The sequence below is a fragment of the Misgurnus anguillicaudatus genome, chromosome 20, assembly GCF_027580225.2.
Source record: "Misgurnus anguillicaudatus chromosome 20, ASM2758022v2, whole genome shotgun sequence".
Classification (NCBI taxonomy): Eukaryota; Metazoa; Chordata; class Actinopteri; order Cypriniformes; family Cobitidae; genus Misgurnus; species Misgurnus anguillicaudatus.
In genome coordinates this window covers 3,089,306-3,113,918 of record NC_073356.2, presented here as the reverse complement: position 1 = coordinate 3,113,918, position 24,613 = coordinate 3,089,306, and the positions used below count along the sequence as shown (strand labels likewise).

Here is a 24,613-nt window from a genome sequence, read left to right as displayed (position 1 = left end):
ACTACGCAAATAGCTAAACCAGAGGGTGAGAAGTTTAAAGAAACTCGAGACTGCTTTTATTGTCATAAAAGGGGACATGTAATAGCAGATTGTCTAGCTTTGAAACACAAACAGAAGGGTCAGAAGAAAGAGGTAGCATTTGTGAAATCTGTGGATTCAGATTTACTTTCTGAGAAGGATGACATTCCAGACCCTAGTTTTTTGCCTTTCCTACTTAAAGGGTTTATTTCTTTTACGGGCAAGAAGGAAGATCAGGTGGAAATCCAGATGTTGCGGGACACAGGTGCTGCACAGTCTTTTGTATGTGCTGATGTACTATCTTTTTCAGATCAATCATCAGTGGGATCAAGCAGATTAGTGCAAAGTTTCAACATGGAAATCATGAAGGTACCCTTGCATCGTGTTCATCTCCAGTCAGACTTGGTGACTGATTTTGTAGAGGTAGGGGTACGACCAATATTACCAGTGAAGGGAGTTTCCTTCATTTTGGGTAATGATTTAGCTGGGGGAAGGGTAATACCCTTACTGGAAGTGGTAGACACTCCATTAAGTCAAACTAAATCTGATGAACTATTTGAGAAATATCCGAGTGCTTTTCCTGCGTGTGTTGTCACACGGTCTCAAGTTAAAAAAGTAGAGGAAATTTCTTTATCTGATTCTTTCTTGTGTGCAGATGAGGTATCTGAGGAAGTCGTAGAGAGAAAATCTGATGACAAAGGCAAAGTGAAGGAGTTCATAGTGAGTGACCCGTTAACATTAACTGTTACTCGTGAAAAACTCATAGAGGCCCAGAAAGACGATCCCTCGTTAACTAAATGTTTCAAAGCAGTGAGTAATGAGAAATCTGAGAATGCTAAATTCTTGATTATTGATGGTTTACTTGTGCGAAAGTGGCGTAAAAGTAATTCAGCTGAAAATGAGTGGAATGAGGTTTTTCAGATTGTAGTGCCCACTGTTTTTCGTTCTCAGGTGCTGTCATTAGCGCATGACCACCTACTATCAGGACATTTAGGGATAACTAAGACATATAATCGCATTTTACAGCATTTCTTTTGGTATGGTCTTAAGCGGGACGTAGCACAATATTGTAAAACCTGTCATATTTGTCAGTTCACGGGAAAACCTAACCAGGGTATTCCACCGGCACCTTTAGTGCCAATCCCGGTGCTGGGAGAACCTTTCGAGCATGTGATCGTGGATTGCGTGGGTCCCTTACCCAAGACTAAATCTGGCAATCAATTTTTGCTAACGGTTATGTGTACAGCGACTAGGTACCCTGAAGCTTTTCCGCTGCGTAAGGTTACAGCCAAAGTGGTTGTTAAAACTTTGACAAAGTTCTTCTCTACTTTTGGCTTACCTAAGGTGGTACAAACAGATCAAGGAACCAATTTCCTCTCCAAATTGTGTTCACAGGTTTTTGCGTCACTCAATGTTACACACCGAATTTCTAGTGCTTATCATCCCCAGAGTCAGGGAATGTTAGAAAGATTTCACCAGACATTAAAGGCAATGTTGAGGAAATACTGTACTGAGACAGGGAACGAGTGGGATGAAGGAGTGCCATGGCTCTTATTTTCCATTCGTGAAACTGTACAGGAATCTCTTAAATTCAGTCCCACAGAGCTAGTTTTTGGTCACACAGTAAGAGGTCCTTTAAAAGCCCTAAAAGAAAGGATGCTAGGAGTTGAGAATTCTGGGAAAGTAAATGTGCTTGATTATGTAAGTAAGTTCAGAGAACGACTGTACAATGCCTGTTCACAAGCTCGTGAATCATTGTCTAAAGTTCAGGGTGAAATGAAAATGCGTTACGACAAGAAAGCTGTGAGCAGATGTTTTGCAGTTGGTGATCGAGTGTTGGTCTTACTTCCTATTCCAGGGTCTACATTATCTGCACGATTTTCTGGACCTTATGAGATCCTAGAAAGGAAAAGTGAAACTGATTACATTGTGAAAACTCCAGACAGGAAACGTCAAAAACGTTTGTGTCATATTAATATGCTGAAAGCTTATTATACTAGGGAAGACACAAACCCTCTTGTGACAGAAAAGGCTGGAGATGGTGTTTTACCAGTAGGAGTAGCGTGTGATGTGAGTACTGTAGAGGAACAGCAGGATACCAAGGGCAATGGTCTTTTGGAGGCTGAATCTGATACAGCACCATTATCTGCTAGGTTATCGAACTCTGAATTGCTTGCAGATTTGCAAAATTTCCTAGCTCATCTTAGTGCTAAGCAAAGGCAGAATGTGGTTGAACTACTTGGGAAGTTTACTTCTATCTTAGGCGACGCTCCTACGTTAACCAACGTGCTGTGTCATGATATTAAACTAAGCAAGGCTCAGCCTATCAAACAACACCCTTATAGAGTGAATGCTGCAAAACGGGCTATCATGAAACAAGAAACTGAATATTTACTGGAGAAAGGGTTGGCAAAGCCTAGTATTAGCCCTTGGAGTTCTCCTTGTTTGTTAGTGCAGAAACCTGATAACACTAAACGCTTCTGTACTGATTATCGTAGAGTTAATGCAGTGACAGTTCCTGACTGTTTTCCTATGCCCAGAATGGAAGACTGTGTTGACAGCATAGGTTCAGCTAAATTTGTCAGTAAACTGGACCTTCTTAAAGGTTACTGGCAAGTTCCTTTGACTCCTGAGGCTTCGGAGATCTCCGCTTTCGTGACACCAGACTGTTTTCTGCAGTACAAAGTAATGGCTTTCGGTTTGAGAAATGCTGCAGCTACTTTTCAGAGGTTAGTCAATATAGTACTAGCAGATGTTCCTAATTGTAGGGCCTACCTTGATGACGTGATTGTGTATTCTCAGAGTTGGACAGATCATATTTCTTTATTGGAAACTGTGTTTAAGCGTCTCGAAAGAGCATCACTGACCTTAAACCTTGCGAAATGTGATATTGGTAAGGCTACAGTAACCTATTTGGGTAAACAGGTAGGACAAGGACAAGTTCGACCAGTTACAGCAAAAATTGCTGCAATAAGTGAATTCCCAGTTCCAAGAACTCGCCGTGAATTGCGCCGTTTTCTAGGTATGGCCGGGTATTATCGGTGTTTCTGCCGTAATTTTTCTTCTGTAGCTGTTCCATTGACTGCTTTACTCAGCCCTTCAAAGGCTTTTGAATGGTCTTTCGAATGTCAAGTTGCATTTGATAGCATCAAGACTTTGTTATGTAGTGAGCCAGTGCTGTCTGCCCCAGATTTTTCCACTGTGTTTCAGTTAGAAGTCGACGCCAGTGAGATGGGAGCAGGTGCAGTACTTTTGCAGGAGGACAAAGAGGGTATTAAACATCCTATTTGTTACTTCTCAAAAAAATTTAGTAAGAGTCAATATAACTACTCCACAATAGAGAAAGAGGCTCTAGCTCTATTGTTGGCACTTCAACATTTCGAGGTATATGTTGGTTCTTCGTCTCTTCCTGTAGTGGTCTACACGGACCATAATCCATTAACTTTTCTCATGAGAATGTACAATCAAAACCAGAGATTGATGAGATGGGCTCTCATCATCCAGAATTATAACTTGGAGATTAAGTACAAGAAAGGGGTGGATAATGTTGTGGCAGATGCTTTATCTCGAGTCTAAAGTGATAAGTTATTTGTGAATTTTGTGAGGTGTCAAAATTTGTTAAATGTATGTTTGTTCTTAAGGGTGAGGGTGTTACGGCCGTTAAGAGTCATATAATACGGCCGACTTTTATTTTGAAATGTTTTTCTCCCCATTCTTGATGTCTCACTTCTATCTCATTCTTAGGTCTGTGATTGGCTATCCATCATGTCAATCATCATCATCACTTCACCGTTACAGCCAATCAATGCTCACCTGTCCTTTATAAAAACCCGGAAGTCGCGTAAGGACAACAGCGCACGCTCTGAGTTCACCCTTCACGCTATCTCTTGTTTATCTCGCTTAGTGATTGTCTGAGTAAATGTTCTGATCGTAAAAGTAATGAAGTGTTTCTACCTGTGTAAAGAGTGATTCGACTGGTTCTTTCTGGGCACGGAGAGAAGGGAAAAAGGTTACATTGTCACGTGACATACATTTTCCATCACCTAGTTTATTTCTGTTAAAAAACACCAGGTAAGAAGCGGATGCTACTTTTGTATTTATGTTTGGCAGTTAGTGTAGATTAACATTCGATTTTTATTTCTGGTTTATTTTGTTAGATAAGATTTATTAAGAGTATAAGTTAGAGTGTGTTATATTTTTGATTGTTTCATTGCTTTGGCTCCGCTCTCGTTTCTCTCTCTCCAGTGTTCTATTATTTTTGTTTATTTGTCAAATGTTGTAAATGTCAAATTTTCACACCATTGTATGGTGTTTATTACTTTTTCAAGAATGTATACATCTTATATTCCACTAAAAGACAACGAAATCATAATATCTGACTCTGTCTATTTCATTCCATCACACAATTCCAACAATACTTTGAACCTGGTTATTACATCTGTTTTCAATCTGTTAATAATACTTTAATCTAATATGTTATTCCCTCTCATACCCTGTTAAAATCATACGGGACGTAACACTCACCAACGCAAGTTCAACGATTTGCGCGAGCAGATTACATACAAAGTCAATGCAAAGACACAACCAGGCGCGTCCTCGCACGGGGCGATGGCAATGACGCGAATTGGGCGCCGCAATTGCCGCGAAAACACGCGCTTTTCCCTTTAAATGCGTCTTCGCGCAAGTTATGCAACTTAAGCGAAAAAACTCAGAACTTCAAGAACGCGCTCTCACACGGGATCATTTGATGAGAGAGAGAGAGAGAAACAGAGAGAGAGAGAGAGAGAGAGAGAGAGAGAGAGAGAGAGAGAGAGAGAGAGGGACAGAGAGAGAGAGAGGTAAGAATGGTGCCCACGTCGAGAAAACTTCATAGAAGACTAAACGTGTAAAGGATTAAAGTATGTATATAACTCATCTAATTACATTATGTTAAGGATGACACTGGATATAACTATTATAGTTTAATAAAATAATGTATTTTGATTACACAAATCAAACCTAACTATATGATTGTTTTAGCTGCTGACCAGCAGAGGGAATCTCTATGGCTAATTTATACATGTTGATGACACAGTACTGTGTGTTGTACCTTTTCTTTTTATTTGAGTCTTTTTAGCCTATCTTATGCCTAGAATTATTCAAGGAGGTTGATTCTTTTAACTTCCTTTAAAGTTTGATCAATTGTGCATAATGACATGTGCAACAAATGGATATAGGGTGTCAAACTCATAGATTTGCATCATTTAAAATTCAGACGCTCTTTATAAAATATTTGGGGTCAACCTCTGGCACAGATTTAAAGCTGAAACTTATCAAATCCTATCAGAGGTCCAGAATGTCATTGAAACACACCAGTGGCTTTGCTATCATCAGTATTAAACATGTTACCCCTTGAAGTACCCCTCCCCGCAGAGCCCCCCCACATAACAAATCCCAATTTAACCCCTGGTTGTTACTAAAAATCTGTATTTTCGTCTGATAAGGATTCAAAATAGAAGGTCTGTTTACTAATGTGAGCTTCTGGCATGAGACTCAGAGCAAAGCAATCAGAGTAGAGCTCAACATTATTATTTATGACCCTTTCAAATAGGGCAAAAATAGACCATTTCATTTAAATGACAAATTCTAGGCTTGTAAATGGACATGTAAAACGTTTCTGGATAATTTTTGCACTTAATAAAGCCACATACATTCTATGTTATTATCAAAGAACAATTTATCATATTATGGCAACACATCCTTTGGCACCTTTAATCTTAGGTTTCATATTTATTAGGGTTACACATGTCAGAAACAACAAATATAGATTAGGCCTATTTTATTTTTATTTTATATTTTACTTTTTGTGATGTCAATGAAAATTCAGACTGGGCAAATAAAATACTGAACCATCAGATTTCTTCCCAATCTACTTCAGCACTCCAGTATAACACATTATACTTATTTAACCACCATTACAAAAAACACGCAAACAAAAAAGCTTACTACTGTAGTTAGCAATTATTTTATTGCTTTATTATTTTATGAGCAGTCTGTTTAAACTACACTATACTGTTACAAGTTTGCAACTTTTCAGGTTAATATGGGATTGCCGTGGAAAACAATGTCCCTGAATCGTTATGTGTAACAACGTGTCCAATATTTTGTGCATAAAACTGTTAATATATGAATGCTTTCTTCCTCACATAATTACCAGTAGCTGCCTGCATAATCATGCACAATTGCACATTGCGTCTCGTTCAGGCTGAGTTTTGGCGCTTCTTACAAGCGCGAATGCAGCCTACAATACACGAGTAAAGACAAAACCAATCATAAAGCGAAGTAGGTTAGAGAGGCAGGACTTAAGAAAGGTAAAGCCAATCATATTAGCGATGTGAGATTTGGAGGCGGGAATCATCTGTTAACCGTTTGTGTACCACAAATAGCACTATTTTTCTATTTATAAAAGTTTAAATCTCATTTAAAGGGCGTGTTGCAGGTTAACCACCACTGTCGATTAATGGGTACATAAATCACTCAAGATATGTATATAATTTAAAAATGTCTCAAAAATGATCTTAAAGACCACTTTTTTAACGTTTTTGGTATTAACTGGTTTTTTTACGCAATTCGGCGATGACGTCACGTTGGGGAGAAGTGGAGAAAGACTCAGCCAGAGCCATAGAGATAGATGAGACATTTATTGCTGTTTGATACTTACGTATATTATTTGGAAACATATGAAGAGTTTGGTTCCAAAACGCAATAAACGCCATTTTTGAAAAAAATGAGTTACTGCCAAAATCAGTATTATATCAGGTCAGTAGTTAAAAGTAAATAATTAATTTTATGCAAAATCCAATTCCCGCCGTGATATTCTGTCATCTTTTCTCCCTTTTTTCCCAAAATGCGATAAACGCCACTACTCCTTTTTTACAGAACGCAATAAATCCATTTCTGATATTACAGCGGACCATTCACGCAATGTAAACAAACATGGCGGCGCGCTGAGTACACAGAATCCTAATTTTCCTCATCTACTTTGTACTTCGTGATCAACAAACAAAACAAAATAATACTTTAATAGCATTGCCAAACCTGTGATGGTTTTCTGTGATGGGAAAGAAACGTAAGCCATCAACAGCTAATAATTTCCGCGAGAGGCACTCGGTTGCTTGTTCTCCAGACAGCATCAAGCTTCTCATGCTAAAACATTGTGTTCTTAATATAACAAAGTAAGTGTTCTGGTTAATGCCATTAATGTTTATTTTTTAATTATTGTATACCACTAGTCAACTAAATAAATATAAAATGGTAAAGATGAATGCACATTTATACATTGATATTAATAGATTTATAGCATTTTGAAATAAAAATATGTCATGGATTTATTGCATTTTGTGGAAAAAAGAATTAGTTTTTATAATAAATCTTTGAAAATCAAGTTATGGATTTGAATTTTTTATGTTTTTATAACCTAAAGATGCTATGTGAAATTTTGTAACAGAAAATAGTGGTTTTCATCTTGTCACTTTCTTGGTATAGAAAACACGTTTTACCGAAATTTGTCAAAATGGATTTATTGCGTTTTGGAACCAAACTCTTCATATATACATTGTAGGAAATATATAATGTGGTATACTGCAAAGTTACCATGCTAATTATTATTTATGATATATGTGGAGATAAATAAAACTTCGCAAATCTGCTGATTTGATCCATTCATGTCCTGACCACCAGGCTAGAGATTTTTAAACATCCTTAATCTATCAAATAATATCTCAAATATATTGTTTTGTGAAATAAAAGGATGCTTTGTTATATTGTTTATGCGATTATAACGAATCACACGATCATTTTATACGCAGCAGCAGTCAGCAGCTGCAGTATACTCGGATCCGACTGCATACATACTGTAATAAACAGGCGTTCGGCGGCTTTTTACATCAAATGATGTCAAAGGCTACGCCATTTGAGGAGGAACCGCTCATTGATCACCGTATTTTTATAAATCCTGTACATGTTTGGACCTGCCGAACAGGTTGAGCACTTTTATATACTTTGTTGATCAGAGAGGCTGCACAGTTTGACCAGCGGGCTGCGGGAACCGGCCGCACATCACGCCGCCAGACGGTGTTGCTAATATAACTCAAATGTATAACTATTATCAGATCGGCCCACCGGGAAAGTCCCAAATCTCCCGATTGTCACTCCGCTACTGGCTGTAAGGAAGTGAGTGCGTTTTGGTCGCTGCTCGACCCGCGAACAGATGCGATGTGCCTCACTCAGCTTCCAGGTTTTGACATGCTGTTTGTGCTGAAGATGGCATAAAGTTACAACCATTTCAGGCAGGATCATGGACCCCCTCAAGCCAGCACGCACGAGTATGTTAATTTTTGTTTACTTTCTACACAAAGATATGCTAACGTTATGCTATCTGTCTGTCTGCCTATCTCTCTATACTAGCCTATCCGTCTGTCTGTCTGTCAGGCTTGTGCACAATTCAGAATTTAATTGAGAATGACTCCTTAATTCCAATTCAATTCCCGAATTCGAACTGAATTTGAATCGATGTCAAAAACAGGATCTAGAATTACAATCCGAACTCGAACTAAAGGAAGCAGAACTGAAATTCAATAGAAATTCAAAGAAATTCATAAACACATTATACAGTAAGTGAAGTGTTAAAAATGAAGCTTTCAGTTTATGTCAGATATGATTGCATTACATATTCTATAAATTAAATTAGTTTGAACTACAGATTACATTAACAGGAAATGCTTTCCCCCAGCAATTAATGTTAAAAACTCACATAACAAATAATTAAGTTTGAATTTTTGTAATTGTATTTTTGTGGAACACGATGGAACATGACTTTATTTCCTAGAATGCTTTACTTTAACCAAGTATTTAAAATGGTTGCCAAACAATTTTTCAAAGTAACTTTCCTAACACTGAATGTATGTGAGATTATTTCTGTTGTGTGACTGTGGAATTTCTTTGAATTGCCATGAATTTAATTTCACATCCTGTCATTCGAATTTGAATTCAAATTCAACTTCCTGTAGGGTGGAGTCAATTCAATTCAAATTCCAATTCATGAATTGAATGGAGGCCAATTCTGAAATTCTGAATTGTGCACAAGCCTGCTGTCTGTGTATTTATCTATAATCTGCGCTATCAGAACTGTACTTTTCTCGTCTCTCTATACTGCCCTACAAAGCCAAAGCGCAGTAACTACCCATTTGGTCAAAAATGAGTTAAGGTTTGAAATGGGCTTTGTGAGACCTGTTGTGTCTTGGGACAAAATTGAACCAGGAAACTTTGTCACATTTCAGAGAAACGTGTGTGCCAAAATTGGTGTAACTGGTGTTAAAAACTTTATTTTTCTCAGTTTCTCAGTTTCAGTGTTTGCGTAGTTACTGCACTTAGCCTTTGTAGGGCAGTATAGTCACTTTCAATGCTCTCAAGGCTGCTTTGGTAAATTCTCTCCCCAGCATGACGTCATACAGTGCGTTGTGGGGGAAAGAAGAATCATTGCAAACCGCTGTACTTTTTCATATTATATTCCGTTTTCTGATACCAAAAAAACATAAAATACAATGGATAACAGTGTAAATGTTTAATATCAACAAGCAATTTGCACAAATTCGTTGAAAAATTTAACCTGCAACACGCCCTTTAAATGATTCCTGAATGAATTCATGTTAAATTAAATAATAAGTAAAAAACACAAGAAACAGACAGACATCAGTTGTTATATGCGCAGAAACAGGAATATATATTATTTTTTAAAAATAAAAAAGCACCCCAGAAAAAAAGGGCACTTTCTCTCCAGGATTAAAAAGGGCAGGTGCTCAAGCCCCTTTGATGTCTATGTGTGCACGTGACTGCTTGGATTAATAACTTTTCTTCTCTTTACTTTACTTCATATACTCCAGAGAGGACCTTGGCATTACAGAACGTTTCGAACATTCCAGAATAGCAGAGCAGATTGTGGACATGTTTCAGTCCTTATACAACTTTAAAAAAAAATATTTATATATTCACTTTCTTCGTTTTTTTTATTTTGTTGTTGTTTTCTTTTATGATATAGCAGAGTTTTATTTTTCATTTGATATGACGTGTACAGTTGTACAGTTTAATTTTTGGATCTTGAAATAAATATGTTTTATGTTCTGTATTACTCTGTGTTGTGTTTGTTTTTCTTTTTAAAAGATAACGGAGACTTTAAATCTCCTTTATAAAGCTTTACAAAGCATAAATAGTCCTCACTTTAGATGAGCTCACATAAAATGGTTAACTGACCACTTCTAAATGTTTTATAACTACCTGAATTAATCATGAATTACAGTAGGAATATGTGTTAATGAAGCATTTATTAACACACTGACTAACTTATTATACTATATGTCTAAATAATAAGTTGTATAAATGAATGTTTAAATAGTTTATTAATCATTTATTTACACTTCATAAATGATCTTATGAACCACTGACAACATTTTAATAACTGGTCTGTAAATAATGTAATACTCATTTAGAAATTATGAAGTGATCATTAATAAAGCATGAAAAGACAATTATTAAACACATTATATATACGCTTATAAATCAAGAATAAAGCATTGATAAACTCTTTACTAATGTCTGTTAATGTTTAATAAATAAAGAATTGACTATTTAGTAATGCTTAACTGATGCTTCATAGTGTGCAGTTATTATAAAGTGTTACCGGAATATGTATCTAATGTGGGGTCATGAGGTTTATTCTTGCATTTTTGATAGACGGTTACCCGTACGTAGCCTTGCCCGCCCGGTTAAAAAAAACTAGTTCTGCCAACGCACATGAGGCCTTTCACTTATCCGGATACTGACCAGGCCTGAGCCCGCTTAGTTTCCGTTTAGTCTGCCTAATAAGTATGCAAAGAGTAAGATTTCAAAAAAGACTCGGCACTTAATTTAATTTATTATAAATTATAATAATACCGTACAGGCTCAGTGACCTTTTTGTTTTTATTGTTAACATCTGTTAAGAGATGTCACCTTAATGACTTTCAATTCTTATTCATTATGTGTATTTTATTAACAATTAATAATTTATTACATATGAATTTATGACATAAATTAGCAGAATCACAGCCTACACACTTTTTTCATTAGTATGCACTATGTACACTGTTAACGATTTCTGTAAATTACACTGTATTTTACTGTAATATGAACTGTATTTTACCGTAGGGCATGTTATACAGTATGTTGCTGTATTTTGATGTTGCATTGTGGGAAATGTAATCTTTGTGCCAGTAAAATACTGTATTTTCTGTTTACTGTAAAATTTACAGTTAATTAAAAATACTGTATTTTAATGGCAGGTGGTGCTAATTTGTTTTTTGGGGGATTAACTCTCTGATTAAGGTTTGGTGTCGTTGCATAGTTAAGCCTAAAGGGGACTTTGAGTTAATGCTGAGTGTCAAGCCTTACAATCCAATATAGAAAGCTATCTTATACAAATAATGTAATATTATTGTATTTAAATATTGATTTAAAATGTAAAGTAAAATTCAGAAGACTTAAACAAAGTCCTAAAAACAATCAAACAACTAAATTAGTGCAAGTAGAGCTGATTTATTTACCAAAACACAATATAATCATCTTCATTAAAGCTTTGTATATTCCAATTAATTTACAAATGTAAGTGTTTAAAAATTAGAGATAGGTTTTGCCGGTTGTTGATGAGTGATGAATACCAGCTGTGAATTTTCTCAACGCGTGTAAGCAGCCACGACACAGGAAACCGAAACAGTGTTCCAATATAAAGTGAGGGTCCTTGACAGTGGCCGAACCCGCATACTACACGATATAATGATTCCCCACCTCCGGAGCTATAGGGAACGAATTGAGACACAGCCCTGGATGTAATCACGTCTGTGCTGATCACGTGCCTGTACACAAACCCGCAGCTCACTTGCAAAAGATTATCCGGTTATTTATTACACGTAAAGTAAACGTTTTTAATGTTATCATGAATCAATGTTATAGTTTTGTATGTCACATTATTTTTTGAGAAGAGTCATGACTGAACGCGGACATTACACGCTGTTATTTTTTTGTGTGCGTATGGCCAAGGTACAGTGCGCTCTTTTGCACTATGACCAGCCATCAGTAAATCGAAATACAGTAAAAAAATGAGCGCGAAACCCTGACACTTCACAGAAAGGCACGGATATCCCCGCCCGAAGAAAAAAAGAACACAGGACAATGGTTGGAAGTTAAACAGCTGGTAAGTAAAATGAGTAATCCTGTGATTTCTTAACATAATTAATTTTTTATTTGGTTAATTAATTTGAAACACTTAACAACACGCAGTTAACGGTAATTTACCTCACACGTTAGGACTGTTGTGACTAAACAGATAGGGAGAGAGCTTTGTGGTGAAAACTCTTTTTAAGACTCAACCAAACTTTCGGTGCAAGTTATCATATTTATTTCTTTTCCTTTTTAGAACATTTCACCATCTGCAAAGGTAAGTAATCTTCTTGTGATTTCTTACCATATTTAATATTTTTGGTTTAGTTCATTAATTTGAAACACTTTTTTTAAACACTTAACAACACGCAGTTGACGGTAATTTACCTCACTGTTGTGAACAAGATAGTTAGAGAGCTTTGAGGTAGAAACTCGTTTAAGACTGAAGAAAACGCAACTTTCTGTGCATATAATCATATTTAATTATTTTCTTCCCCTTTTTAGAACATTTCACCATCAACATATTAACATAAACGGTTCTCTTTTTCTTGTTTGACTGCGTTTGGTACAGGTGAGTGTTCATCTGAAATGCTAGGCGACAAACTGAGCTTTTGTGTTTAACGCTATTTTGAAGTCAGTCTCTCAGTTTCTCTCTAACATGCACATCTAACAAGGAATAATTGACGATGGGTCGTTGAATTGAATTGATATAACTGCCAGTAACAAAAAGTGTGTGTGTGTGCGTGCGTGTGTGTGCGTGTGCAGGTCACAACAACGACGGCAGATGTAGAGACCACGCTTTCCCTTGCTTCCACTCCACGGCTGATCATGCTTGGTAAGATTCTTTAACACATACTTTGGGAACATTAAAAAGATTAAAGGGACAGTTGGGCCAAAAAACGATACCAATCCCATGATTCACCCACCCCCAAGCCGTCCGAGATGCATATGTCCATCGTTTTTCAGACAAACACATTTTCAGATATTTAAGAAAATGTTTTAGATCTTTCAGTTAATTAAATGTGAAGTTACAGGGTCCACGTCCTTCAAGTCCAAAAAAAGTGCGTCCATCCTTCACAAAATAATCCAAACGGCTCAAGGATGATAAACAAAGGTCTTCTGAGGGTAATCTGCGCGGTGTTGTTGTAGAAGTATCTATTTTATTAACAAAAATAACTACCTTCCGGTAGCGCCGCCATCTTAGTCGGGTCCGCATTCAAGATCAGAGCTTTACGCAACTTACGGAGGTTACTCTGCTGCTGCTCTGTGCCCCCGCCCTCCGAATTTGTCATACGTCACTAAGAAAAGTGCGTACATTACACTAATACTCTCTCCTGAATACAGAGGAGTCTAAGATGGTGGCGCTACCGGAAGGTAGTTATTTTTGTTAATAAAGTTTTAAATATGGATATTTCTACAACAGCACCACACAAAGTACCCTCAGAAGACCTTTGTTTATCATCCTGGAGCCACTTGGATATATTTTGTGAAGGATGGACGCACATTTTTTGGACTTGAAGGACGTGGACCCCGTAACTTCCCATTTAATTAACTGAAAGTTCTAAAACATATTCTAAAATATCTGAAAATGTGTTTGTCTGAAAAACGATGAACATATGCATCTCGGACAGCTTGGGGGTAAGTAAATCATGGGATTAATATCATTTTTTGGCCGAACTATCCCTTTAATGATTTGTTAATGTTAAGCATTATGCTTAAATTTTAGCATTCTTCTTGAGTTTTGAATATCAAGAGTAATGAAATGATGATTGGCCTTTTTAGGTAGGCCCCCACCCCAAAATTGTGTTCTGTACTCATTTCCTTATTCTTGTGTTGTTCTTAACCTGCATGAGTTAAATTTCTTGAGCGAAGATAATATTTTGATAAATGATGGTAATCTAATAGTTACAGGGTTCCCGCGGGGTCTTAAAAAGTCTTAAAAAGTCTAAAATTCAGAATGTTAAATTTAAGGCCTTAAAAAGTCTTAAAAACACCCAGATTTTTATCCCAGGTCTTAAATTTAATTTACCCAAGTCTTAAATTTCCTACCTCTTTTCATTCCCAAAAAGCGTTGTCCGCAGAAAATAAAATGGTAATTTAAAACGCTGAAGAACTAACTTAATCAGTGGCGGAGGCAGAAAGTGTATGATGGTGGGTCTCTAAAAAGAACCGTTCCGCCCTTTGTCATAATCCACGCAAATCGTGCCATAAGCTATATTTCAGGTGTTGTGATCTGACTGTTTACTGTGGGTTTGGCGAGAAACAATCCTTAAACTTAGTTCTGTATAGGCAAAAATCTTTTTCGGGGTAATTTATAAGCCCGTGGCTTACCTGAGCATTTGCCAGGTTCTGAAACATAGAGGACACAGAAGCGAACAAAAATCAATGCTGCTTTATTGAAAATCAACTTAAACAGTCGGGCCGTCGAGTCACGAGCCACCAACAGCGTGTCAACTTTAGTGTTACACAGTTTTATATTTTAGACTTTAATATTGCTCTTTGCTGCGATGCACTTGAACCTAACGCGCTTTCCCTTCAGCTCTCCACAAACAGCAGCGATTGACAGACGGAAAGCAAGAAAGTACCGTAATTAGCCATATATTTCAAAAAAGTGCAATTGTTTTCTTTTAGGAACAATTCAAACGTTTTGATTGCGCAAATGCTTCAGGAGTTACGGTTAAATGAACAGCGGTAGATCAGAGCCCTTTCGCATAGGCAGGCTGCTGCATACGGCATCGCCTGGTTTATTTAAGTTAACTGAGCATTACATTCGCAAGTCATAAGCATATTACAACAATTAACGATTAACTAAGAATAATAATCAATATTTTAAAGTTAATTTCAAAGTTAATATTCTGAAATAAGACCATTTCTGAAATAAGAAATGCGACCCTTCGGAGGCTACAGCCTTCGGATTGAGAAACGGTCTTAGTGGATAACGTTAGCAGCACATATCAAACAGCCTTTTAATGGTAAATTTCATTTTCTTAATGCAGATTCATCCGTTATTGTGTAATTAGAGAGGCTATTAAACCTGAAAAAAGAAAGAAACCTGAAAAAAGAAGAAAATTTCATTTTCTTAATGCAGATTCATCCGTTATTGTGTAATTAGAGAGGCTATTAAACCTGATGGCAGTATATAGTGCATATTTATGCATAAAACGTATGGGTGGAGTGTTTTTTTGGCTCTGTGATTCTGTATTCAATTAAATGCAATACATTAATTTATTAATAAATTGTATTAATAAAATGCATATATTAATGCTTTTAGGGATGAATAATAATTGAAAGTGATCTTTTGTTCTTTTTATATTTATAAACAGGCACAAGATATATACACAGCACACAGTCAGTTGTACATTAAACATTATGGGGTGGTTTCCCGGGCAGGGATTAGCTTAAAGGATAATTCCGGTATTTAACAATTTGAGTCTCATTTCTGGGTTGTTTTGGATGAACTACAGTGATGGACACAGAAATGTTGACAATGGGTCGTGTCTTGAGTTTTTGACTCGTTTAGAAGCGTCTCTTGACTGCTTCAGAATGGAAGTCAATGGCCATGCACAAACATGTCATTAAAACAACACTTAACGTTCATTTTCATAACTGTGCTACTCACCGAGTGGTTCGTGGTGTTCGTTGATAATTAAAAACAAGTTGTGTAGCGAAATACAGTTTCTGTCGTGTTTTATTTGGCATTTTGTAAAATTACATTGACTTCAATTGGAAGACTCATTGCTCGCTGATATATCACTCCGCCGCCGGGAAACAGAAAAGGGTCGGTTTACATGTGGTTGTAGTTTTTTCGCTTGGTTTCTCTCAGAATAAATTTTTCCCATATTTGTAGGGCTGAACCAGAATATTTGAATATTCGTTCCGTGGGTTGACATTCGATTTTCAGTTTTGAGATTCGAATATATATAAATATTTTTCAGCGTTAATGCAGACCTTTTGCCAAGCAGGAAGTGCGCTTCACGCTCCCGCTCTATAGGTGGCGCAGAGAGACCAACATCCATAGCCAACAGCCACCAAACTTCACCAGTGCAAGAGATCGCCTCAAACGGAAAGCGCGCTTCCTGCTTTGGCATTCACGCTAATAGTGTTGTAAATAACGTTCAGTTTCTTGCAAAAACTGATTGATTTGCTTCACAAGACGTCAATAGGTCACACGGAGTTATGGGGGATTGCTGTTGTATTGGATATATATGCTTTAGCTCTTAAAGTGTGCGGATCTGTTGACTTGCATGACGGAGCACTGGGGTTTCTGCAAAATATCTTCTTTATTGTTATGCTGATGAAAAAACATATTGGATGGTGTAAGTGTTACAAATAAACTTGATTTTGAAAGTATGCTACCGTTTTATTACAGTTTGTTGGACTACGTTTATTCATGCTTCAGACTCAAATATAGAGCGGAAGTATATATGCGGTTGTGAGGTATCTGAAAAAATAGTTCCACTATAGCAAATAACACGGATTGAAATCATACATTGCGCCAATATATTTGTTTTTGGTCATCAACGAGCGCCGCGGACCACTCGGTGAGTGGTACGGTTTTGGAGGTGAACGTTGAGTGTTGTTTTGGTGACGTGTTTGTGCATGGCCATTGACTTCCATTCTGGGGCAGTCGGGAGACGCTTCTGAATAGGTCGAGGGGTCAGGGCACGACCCATTGTCAACATTTCTGTGTCCATCACTGTGGTTCATCCAAAACAAACCAGAAATGAGACTCAAAGTGTTAAATACCGGAATTATCCTTTAAACCAGGACTAGGCCTTAGTTTAATTATGACATATAACTAGTTTTAATAAACATGCCTTACTAAAACCATTACTTGTGTGCATTTTGATGTATTTTAAGATATGTCAGTGCAAATTGTTTTCAAGTTTGGAAAGCTCTTATCCCTGTCTGGGAAACCTCCCCTATAAGCTTACGTACTACAGAGTGTGATGCATTTTAAAGCTTAGTTGTATGAGGCAGTGTAAAACTAGGCACAAACCAGCAGCTGACCATACTAACTGATCTAATATTAGTGAATTTTATTTGTCAAAAAACATTGTTGATAGAATTTTATAAAAATACTACTTACACATATTAGTGTGACGTATAAATATTGTAAATCAATGCATTTCTTGACTATTAATTACGAAAAATCACAGCTCTTTGCCTCTAACTTAATGTATATCAATGGCTCACTAGCCATTTTTGGGCTTCCATTGTCAGAAGTCTCTTCCTAAAGGGCTATGGGTAAAATTTGTCGGCGCCAACAATCGCCAAATAGAGTTAAGCATAATGTATTTCCATGTATTTTGATTATCTGTTTAAAAACTGCGTTCATTTTATATTTTTCTATTACTGAATCAATAAAAATAGAACGTTTTAAGAATTTCTGAGATCATTTGAATGCTTCTAGTAATGTGTCGTGTTGGTCTTAAATTTTACTCATAATGGTCTTAAAAGGTCTTAAAAAGGTCTTAAATTTAACTTGCTGAAACCTGCAAGAACCCTGTAGTTGACAATACCCCTTGACCTCCACAGTATTTGTTTTTCTTACTATGGAAGTCAGTGGGTACACTCTAAAAACAAACCGTGCTATATAGCACCAAAAGTGGTTCTTTGCTCGCAACCACAGAAGAACCGTCCCCAGCGCCACACAGCACCGGTGAAGCACCTGTGTAGAACCATATAGTGCTATGTAGAACCAAATATGGTGCTATAGTGGTTCTATATGGCCCCTATATGGTTCTACACAGGTGCTTCACAGGTGCTTCACCGGTGCTATATGGCACTAAAAACAGTTCTTCTATGGTTACGATTCAAATCAACAGTTTTGGTTCTATATAGCACCGTTTGTTTTTTTAGAGTGTACCATCAACTGTGCTTACCATCAATTATTAACATGTCGTCTTTTGTGTACTAATAAATACAACAGAATCAACTCATACAGGCTTAGAACAATACAAGGGTAAGTAAATGATGACAGAATTTTGGGGACATATGAACTATCACTTTAAAATGATAGATTTCAAATTATTGAGAAAAGCTCTAACATCTAAATGTTGTTACTTACACCAAAATCAAATAACAAACGCTATTATTAATTAATTATTTTCAGAGGATCCAGATCTACAAAACAAAAAATGGATGCTGCCGATTGAAGGCTAAGTCCGATTTCCTGCGATTGACCTACCATTTCTTCAGCATTTGCTGTTCACTTTGGTTGCTACTACGTGCTCAACATCGAGTACCATGTGCAAGCAGCCACTACTTTGGAGTTTATTCAGAGGTAAGTACATCTTTCAGTATGCTATAACATTTGGTAAATATTGAAGAAAGACTCATCATTTACTTACTTTTATGTCCTTCCTCCTAACCTGTATGCTCTTTCTTCAGAGGAACACAAAAGAAGACATTTTGAAAAATGTTGTTTACCAAACATGTTTAGTTCCTTGACTTTCATTGGTTTGTTGACTCCCATCAACAAAGCTGTTTGGTAACAATCATTCTTCAAAATATCTTCTTTTGTTTTCCACTAAAGAAAGTGCATACAGGTTAGGAAGGACATAAGGGCTTTTATATATGATTTTAGATTTCAGGAAGTGGCAAAGTCTTGTCATCTATTAGCAACTGCTGGTCCTTTGTGGTAATTACAGTGGGCCTGAGCAATATGAGGATATTATCGTATAGCAACGTTTAGGAATGGCACTATTTAAAAAAAAGTGGAGTGTCCCTCTCTTACACATCAAATGATCTAATTAATTCTTTTTTTTATGTAAAGATTTATTGTGAGGATCAGCCCCGACAACAGCAAGTGCTCCTCTAACTTCCAGGTGAGCAAAAGAAGTGGGAAGATGGTGCAAAGGAAGAACTCTGGCCTGAACCATCATGTATATATCCACCTTTATTAAGGACTTTATGAATTAAGCAAAACTATTAAGCAACTAAAGCAAATACATTCTACTCAACTCACCAGAGGTTTGTGAAGTTCTTTTTTTTCTTAAAGGTTTCTTTTAGTTAATTTGTCCATGCACTGATTTATAATATTGTAATATGAAACTCCAGTGTATACATGTTACTACTGTTGCTTCTAAAAGCAAAATAAGTCTATGCAGGAGAGGTTTTGTTACGTTTTTTTTTTTTAATTATTCTTATAGACGGTTTCATCGGACGCACATGACACACGTCTGGATCCGATCTTTACTTCCAGTTTCGTTTTTTTAATGGTCTGACTAGTTGCTAAACTGATCTCTTGAACAAAAGCCTCGTTGAAAATAACAAATGTTTTGGTTTCCGAGCAAATCTATGTGTTGTTTTTTTGCTTGTTATATAAATAAAATGCGTTTAAAGAACTTTGTTGCTTTTTATTCTTAGCGGAGTTTATCGGAAGTTCATGCGGACCGCGACAGCCGCTTGTTTATGATGTTACTGCTGAAACCGTCTATAGTTATAACTGAATTTGTACTAGTATTATTTGATAATACTGTGAAATGAAACAGTGAGTAAATGTTACATTGGCTTTGAAAAAGCTGTTGCTGCAAGAAATTACAATTTACTCAGAATAATATTTTGAATGTATAAGTTTTTGACATTGCTTATGACTGCATTTGAATGTATTGTTCATGAATTGATGCTGTGATATGTGTGTGTAAATGTTTTGTATTTTACTCAGGAAAGTATTTTGTATTTGAACATTGTTATTATGACTGAGTTAGTTCATGACTTGATTTAAAATTCTGTAATATGATATCTATGAGTAAATGTTATTGCAGGTTTAAGAAAAACAGTTTGTGATGCAAGCTGAAAGTTCAGTGTGCAAAAAATATGAAAATCTGATTTCATGTATTTGAAAAACTAAAAGAAATTTTAAAAACATGTTGCCATTGCTTATTTTTGTTATTTACTTAGAGCTGTTTTAACACCTCCATTTAAATTTTGTGCAGTTTTGTAGTAAATAGAAATGGGAAAATGAATCACAGGAAATTTTACGGTAAAATACACATTGTAATATATACATTGTAGTATAAAATTATTGTATATTTTACAGTAGAAAATATAAAATACTGTAAATACAGTTACAGCATGTTAAACAATACTGTAAAATGTATACAGTATTTTAAATAGTACTGTAAATTTGTATACAGTATTTTAAATAGTACTGTAAAACGGTATACAGTATTTTAAATAGTACTGTAAAACGGTATACGGTATTTTAAATAGTACTGTAAAAATGCATACAGTACTTTAAATAGTACTGTAAAATTGTATACAGTATTTTTACTGTATGTTAATTTACAGTAAGTTGCTGGCAACCAGCTGCCAGTAAGTTACTGTAAATTCTACAGGAAATTTTTTACAGTGTACCCTCATCACATTTAATAGCCTTTAGGGTCTCTAGTTAGACAATAATGCCTGAATCTGCATTAAAAGAATACAATTTACTATTAAAAGGGTGTTTGTTGAAAAATAATCTACTACAATGTATTGATGCACAGTGATTTAATTCACATGCAGTGCCAATATACAGTCCTTATTCTTTAAACGTCTTAAAGCTTTTCCATCACATTTGATTGAGCCAACTCCATTCAATGCATGGAGTGAAAACAGCTTTTTGCCCCACACTGACTTACGCCACATTTATAATATTTTCAATCAGTGTAAGTTTTGTAAATTACCTCGTCCATTAAACAAAGAAACCGCAAACAATAACCACCACAGAAACTTTGTGGTATTTTGCCAAAACCATATATTTGTAGTGGGTTCAACAAACAACACTGCAAAGACAAATCTAATCATTATGCAAAAATAAATTTTATTTCCACTTTTAACAGACAAAAGAAATACATAAAAAACATGAAACATCAGGGAGTGTGTTAGCAAAGTGATTATGACAAATGACGTTTTGAAACAGCATTCATTCAGCTAGTAACAGCTAGACCCATTACAACTACAAGCGCTGTGCTCAACCTTTCCAACACTGTTTACTATCACGCACGCACAAGAAGACATTGATTTACACAAAAATGGGGTTAAATTTCACTTGAATTTATGTCGTTTTATATGATATCTCTGTGCAAAGAAATGAACTCGAGTGTCCAGGGTTTAAATACTTCCACAGTGGTATTTAGACAAACATGCAAACAAGTGGAAAATGCAGCCAAAATCAGTGACGGAAACATTTATTAAACAAGATAAAACAGTTATTGAGATTCTGAATATCTCTTTTAGATAACTTGGATAAATACAAACATCAAAAACCTTAAATATATTGACTTTGTATCATTATGGCTTTAGGACATTGTGCAGTAGATGTCACGTAACATGTTAAACATGTTGAGAAATAATCTAAGCAAAATATTTCAGTTGTGCTTGAGACATTTACCTACAGTAACTCTGACGGTACATTCCTGTAAATGTGCTCTTTTGAAGCCCCTGCTTTGGTACGGTCAATAATGTGGTAGAAAAACTCGTTGTTAAAACGGGGAGCTCTACAAAAGCACGGTCATATGAACAGAACTATACATTTGAGAGCTTTCAAAACACTGGGTGTGAGAAGCAAAAAGTGTTTCCTTATTTCATAAGCATACTGAGAAATATAAAGACATTGATCAAAGGTTTCCTAAACAAATACTGTATAACTTTTACATGTAGAAATCTCAGCATTTACACTTAAAAGATACTGATCAATAAAACATCTTTCTATACTGTGTATATATATATATAAAAAAACAATGCAATCCGAGTTAACGTTTTATGAAGAATATCCCTTCAATAATACCAAATCCAGATGCATCATATTGCAAATAAAAAGACAACAAATTACAAATCTGTTAAGCCTTTAATACAATCTGTTCCTGTATTAAAAAGAGGACAATATGATCGCTCTTTAAATGAAAGAGAAATAAAAAATAAATTAAATGATTACAGTCACATGACTCAGTAGTACAGTTACATAGGCACAGAAGCAAGAGCACTATAGTTCTTCTACTGATCTTCATTTATGCACCAACCAAAATTCACAGTAACGCATCATCTCATCTCTCCCTGTATAGAGCGTAAAAAGTGCATTTTCAGATACTGTATATAAGGGCTCAGTCTGTCTCGTAAAATCCCGCGTAGAAAGCATTAGTACCGTATTCAATGCATTTGATACAATACTCGCTGGATGTTCATCCACCTGTTCCTCTGTCAAAGGCAAGACCTGACCATTGTATAGTAAGCACATCAGTGGTCCATTCTTCTCATTGGTCCTTATTGAGTCCATATGACCAAAAGTAAGAGAGAGTCGTGCAAAAACACTTATAGGGAGCATCACAATCGTCCCTTATAATCCCTGAAAAGAAGGGCATATACATTGAAAACAAAAATATTACAATTAGATTTGCAGTGCAGATAGCTGCTATTTGTTTGCCTCCATCTGTGTCTCTTACAAACCGTCTGCAAGACCACCGTAACGCAAACAATACGCATAAAAATATCCAGAGACTTGAGATCTCTCTGAAACATAAATAGGCAGATTTCAAGTCCCAAGCCCTTTATTACTTTTTGAACTGAGCATGAAACCCTTGTGTATGAAGGATGATGGGTCGAATTGAAGCTTTTCTAAAATGTTGTGGTAACAGCGTTACCGCGCCGGGTTCCCAGCCGCACCATCTCTCTTGGTACCGTGTCCAACTGCTCGTATGCCAGTCGCCCCTCTTCACCTAAAAGCAAAAACACACATGCGAAAACTTTTGTAAGACAACTCTAAATGAATAGCTATTATTCAATCTGAAACAAGTTCGTTACCAAAAGTAAGAAGGGTTTCTATGGCAATCTGATGAAGTTCTTCATCAGTCGAATCACAAAGTAACACCAAAGCATCAATGCTCTCCACTGCCTGTAATAAGAGATCAAAAGCCAGTGTCTCACTCAGTTCTCATCAATACATAAAAAGTTTTGACTATAAGCCGTGTTATCAAAATCTCAAACTGACCTGTAAGCAGCTCAGAGCTGCACATGCGGTTTTTAGTTTGTGTGACCCTGCTTCTGATAAGCCTTGCGTGTAACAATCCACAGCCTATACAACATACACAAAAACACACACGCAGACTTAATCACCTACAAGCGTCCTTAAACTTGCTTTCACATTTAGGTTTGCAAGACTGACCTTTGACCTGAAGGGCTTGTGTGAGGCTGCAGAGGAGAGGAAGGCGGCAGCGGCGGCACCGTTGTTCAGGTCAGTATCATCATCTGAGGTCAGCAGCTCAGCCACGGCCCACAGGGTTTGAGGGCGGGGCTGCAGAGATGTGACGGACACTTCCTGAAGTTGCCTGAGAGAGCGTTCTGTATCCCCAGAGCTCAGGGCCTCCCCGAACGAAACTGTGTAGGACACAAAAATATTTTGAAATCTGACCTTTCCCATCTTTAAGTGCTATGATTGGGTCCCCAGTGCTTCTATTAGGGATGTCAATTTATGCAATTTCCCATATTCCATGATTAACAATCAATCAATGGAAAAATCGTTAACAGTAATAGTGCAATAAGCCTTTACTGTGGTTGTATATAGCCAATGACATAAAAGTGTGCGTAATAACGACAGCTTCCTCACGTGAATTAAAAGATAATTCTGTCCAAATAACATGCTAGTGGGATTGTAAAATAAGTCAATGTAGTTGGTGTTTAGATAAGTTTTAAATTGATAACTTTATCTTGTAATGAAAAATAATGACTAATAGACAAAGTGTATAACCCCGCCTCACATGGGCACTCTGCACAGTCGCATGAAACGACATGCCATGACAAAATAAAAGTTTCATTATCATCAAGTGTTACTTAACATGACGTTAAAAACCCAGGTGTGTGTTTGGCATCGAGCGTTGTTGTGATCATGGCTAGTTTAACTTCTTCTTTCTCGCTTCATTTTTTTTCTCTGACTGTATGTGTTTTGCGCAGGTGCCGTACCCACGTACATGATCTTGCTTATTCGACAATCGTTAAGTTTTATCGATGAATTCTTAAATCAATTTCTAGATTCTATCAATCTAGAAAATGTGAAAAAGATCAACCCAGTAACTTATTTTTGGTAAACCATTCTCTCCAAGCATGTGACAAAAAAGCTCATTAAAATTTGGCTCCCCTTGTGATGTCAGAAGAGGATAATACCGCCCCTTAATCTTTCCAACCATTTTGTGCGGAGTGAAAGAGAGACAGCATATATTGACAGCACAAATTCGTTTTAATTTCAACAAACCACCATTATGGTGATCAGTGTTTGAATTTCATCAGCTCATTTACATTTAAAAGGACACACCCAAAAATAGCACATTTTTGCTCACACCTATAAAGTGGCAATTTTAACATGTTATAATAAATTATCTATATGGCATTT

The 24,613-nt window shown here is 36.4% G+C and overlaps 1 protein-coding gene and 1 long non-coding RNA gene across 5 annotated transcripts in view; one reads left to right on the top strand and one right to left on the bottom strand.

The window, feature by feature from the left end:
- The first annotated feature begins 12,265 nt into the window (after positions 1-12,265).
- LOC141351366 (uncharacterized) lies at positions 12,266-20,116 on the top strand. 2 transcript variants are annotated; one of them, XR_012359604.1, is made up of 6 exons: positions 12,266-12,280; positions 12,503-12,523; positions 12,751-12,817; positions 13,012-13,081; positions 18,362-18,532; positions 19,025-20,116. It is a non-coding gene; the product is annotated as an uncharacterized lncRNA (long non-coding RNA). The 2 variants fall into 2 exon arrangements; XR_012359603.1 differs by lacking the exon at positions 12,266-12,280 and having other exon boundaries at positions 12,447-12,523.
- Positions 20,117-21,034: 918 nt separating this feature from the next.
- ripor2 (RHO family interacting cell polarization regulator 2) overlaps positions 21,035-24,613 on the bottom strand; it is a 74,643-nt gene continuing 71,064 nt past the window's right edge. For all 3 annotated transcript variants that reach the window (XM_073857999.1, XM_055218977.2, XM_073858000.1), the window contains exons 19-22: positions 23,393-23,604; positions 23,219-23,302; positions 23,032-23,122; positions 21,035-22,946 (exon numbers count right to left, since the gene is read on the bottom strand). In XM_073857999.1, coding sequence (XP_073714100.1) covers positions 22,846-22,946; positions 23,032-23,122; positions 23,219-23,302; positions 23,393-23,604 — 488 coding nt within the window. In that variant the 3' untranslated portion in view covers positions 21,035-22,845. The remainder of the gene's footprint in view (positions 22,947-23,031; positions 23,123-23,218; positions 23,303-23,392; positions 23,605-24,613) is intronic.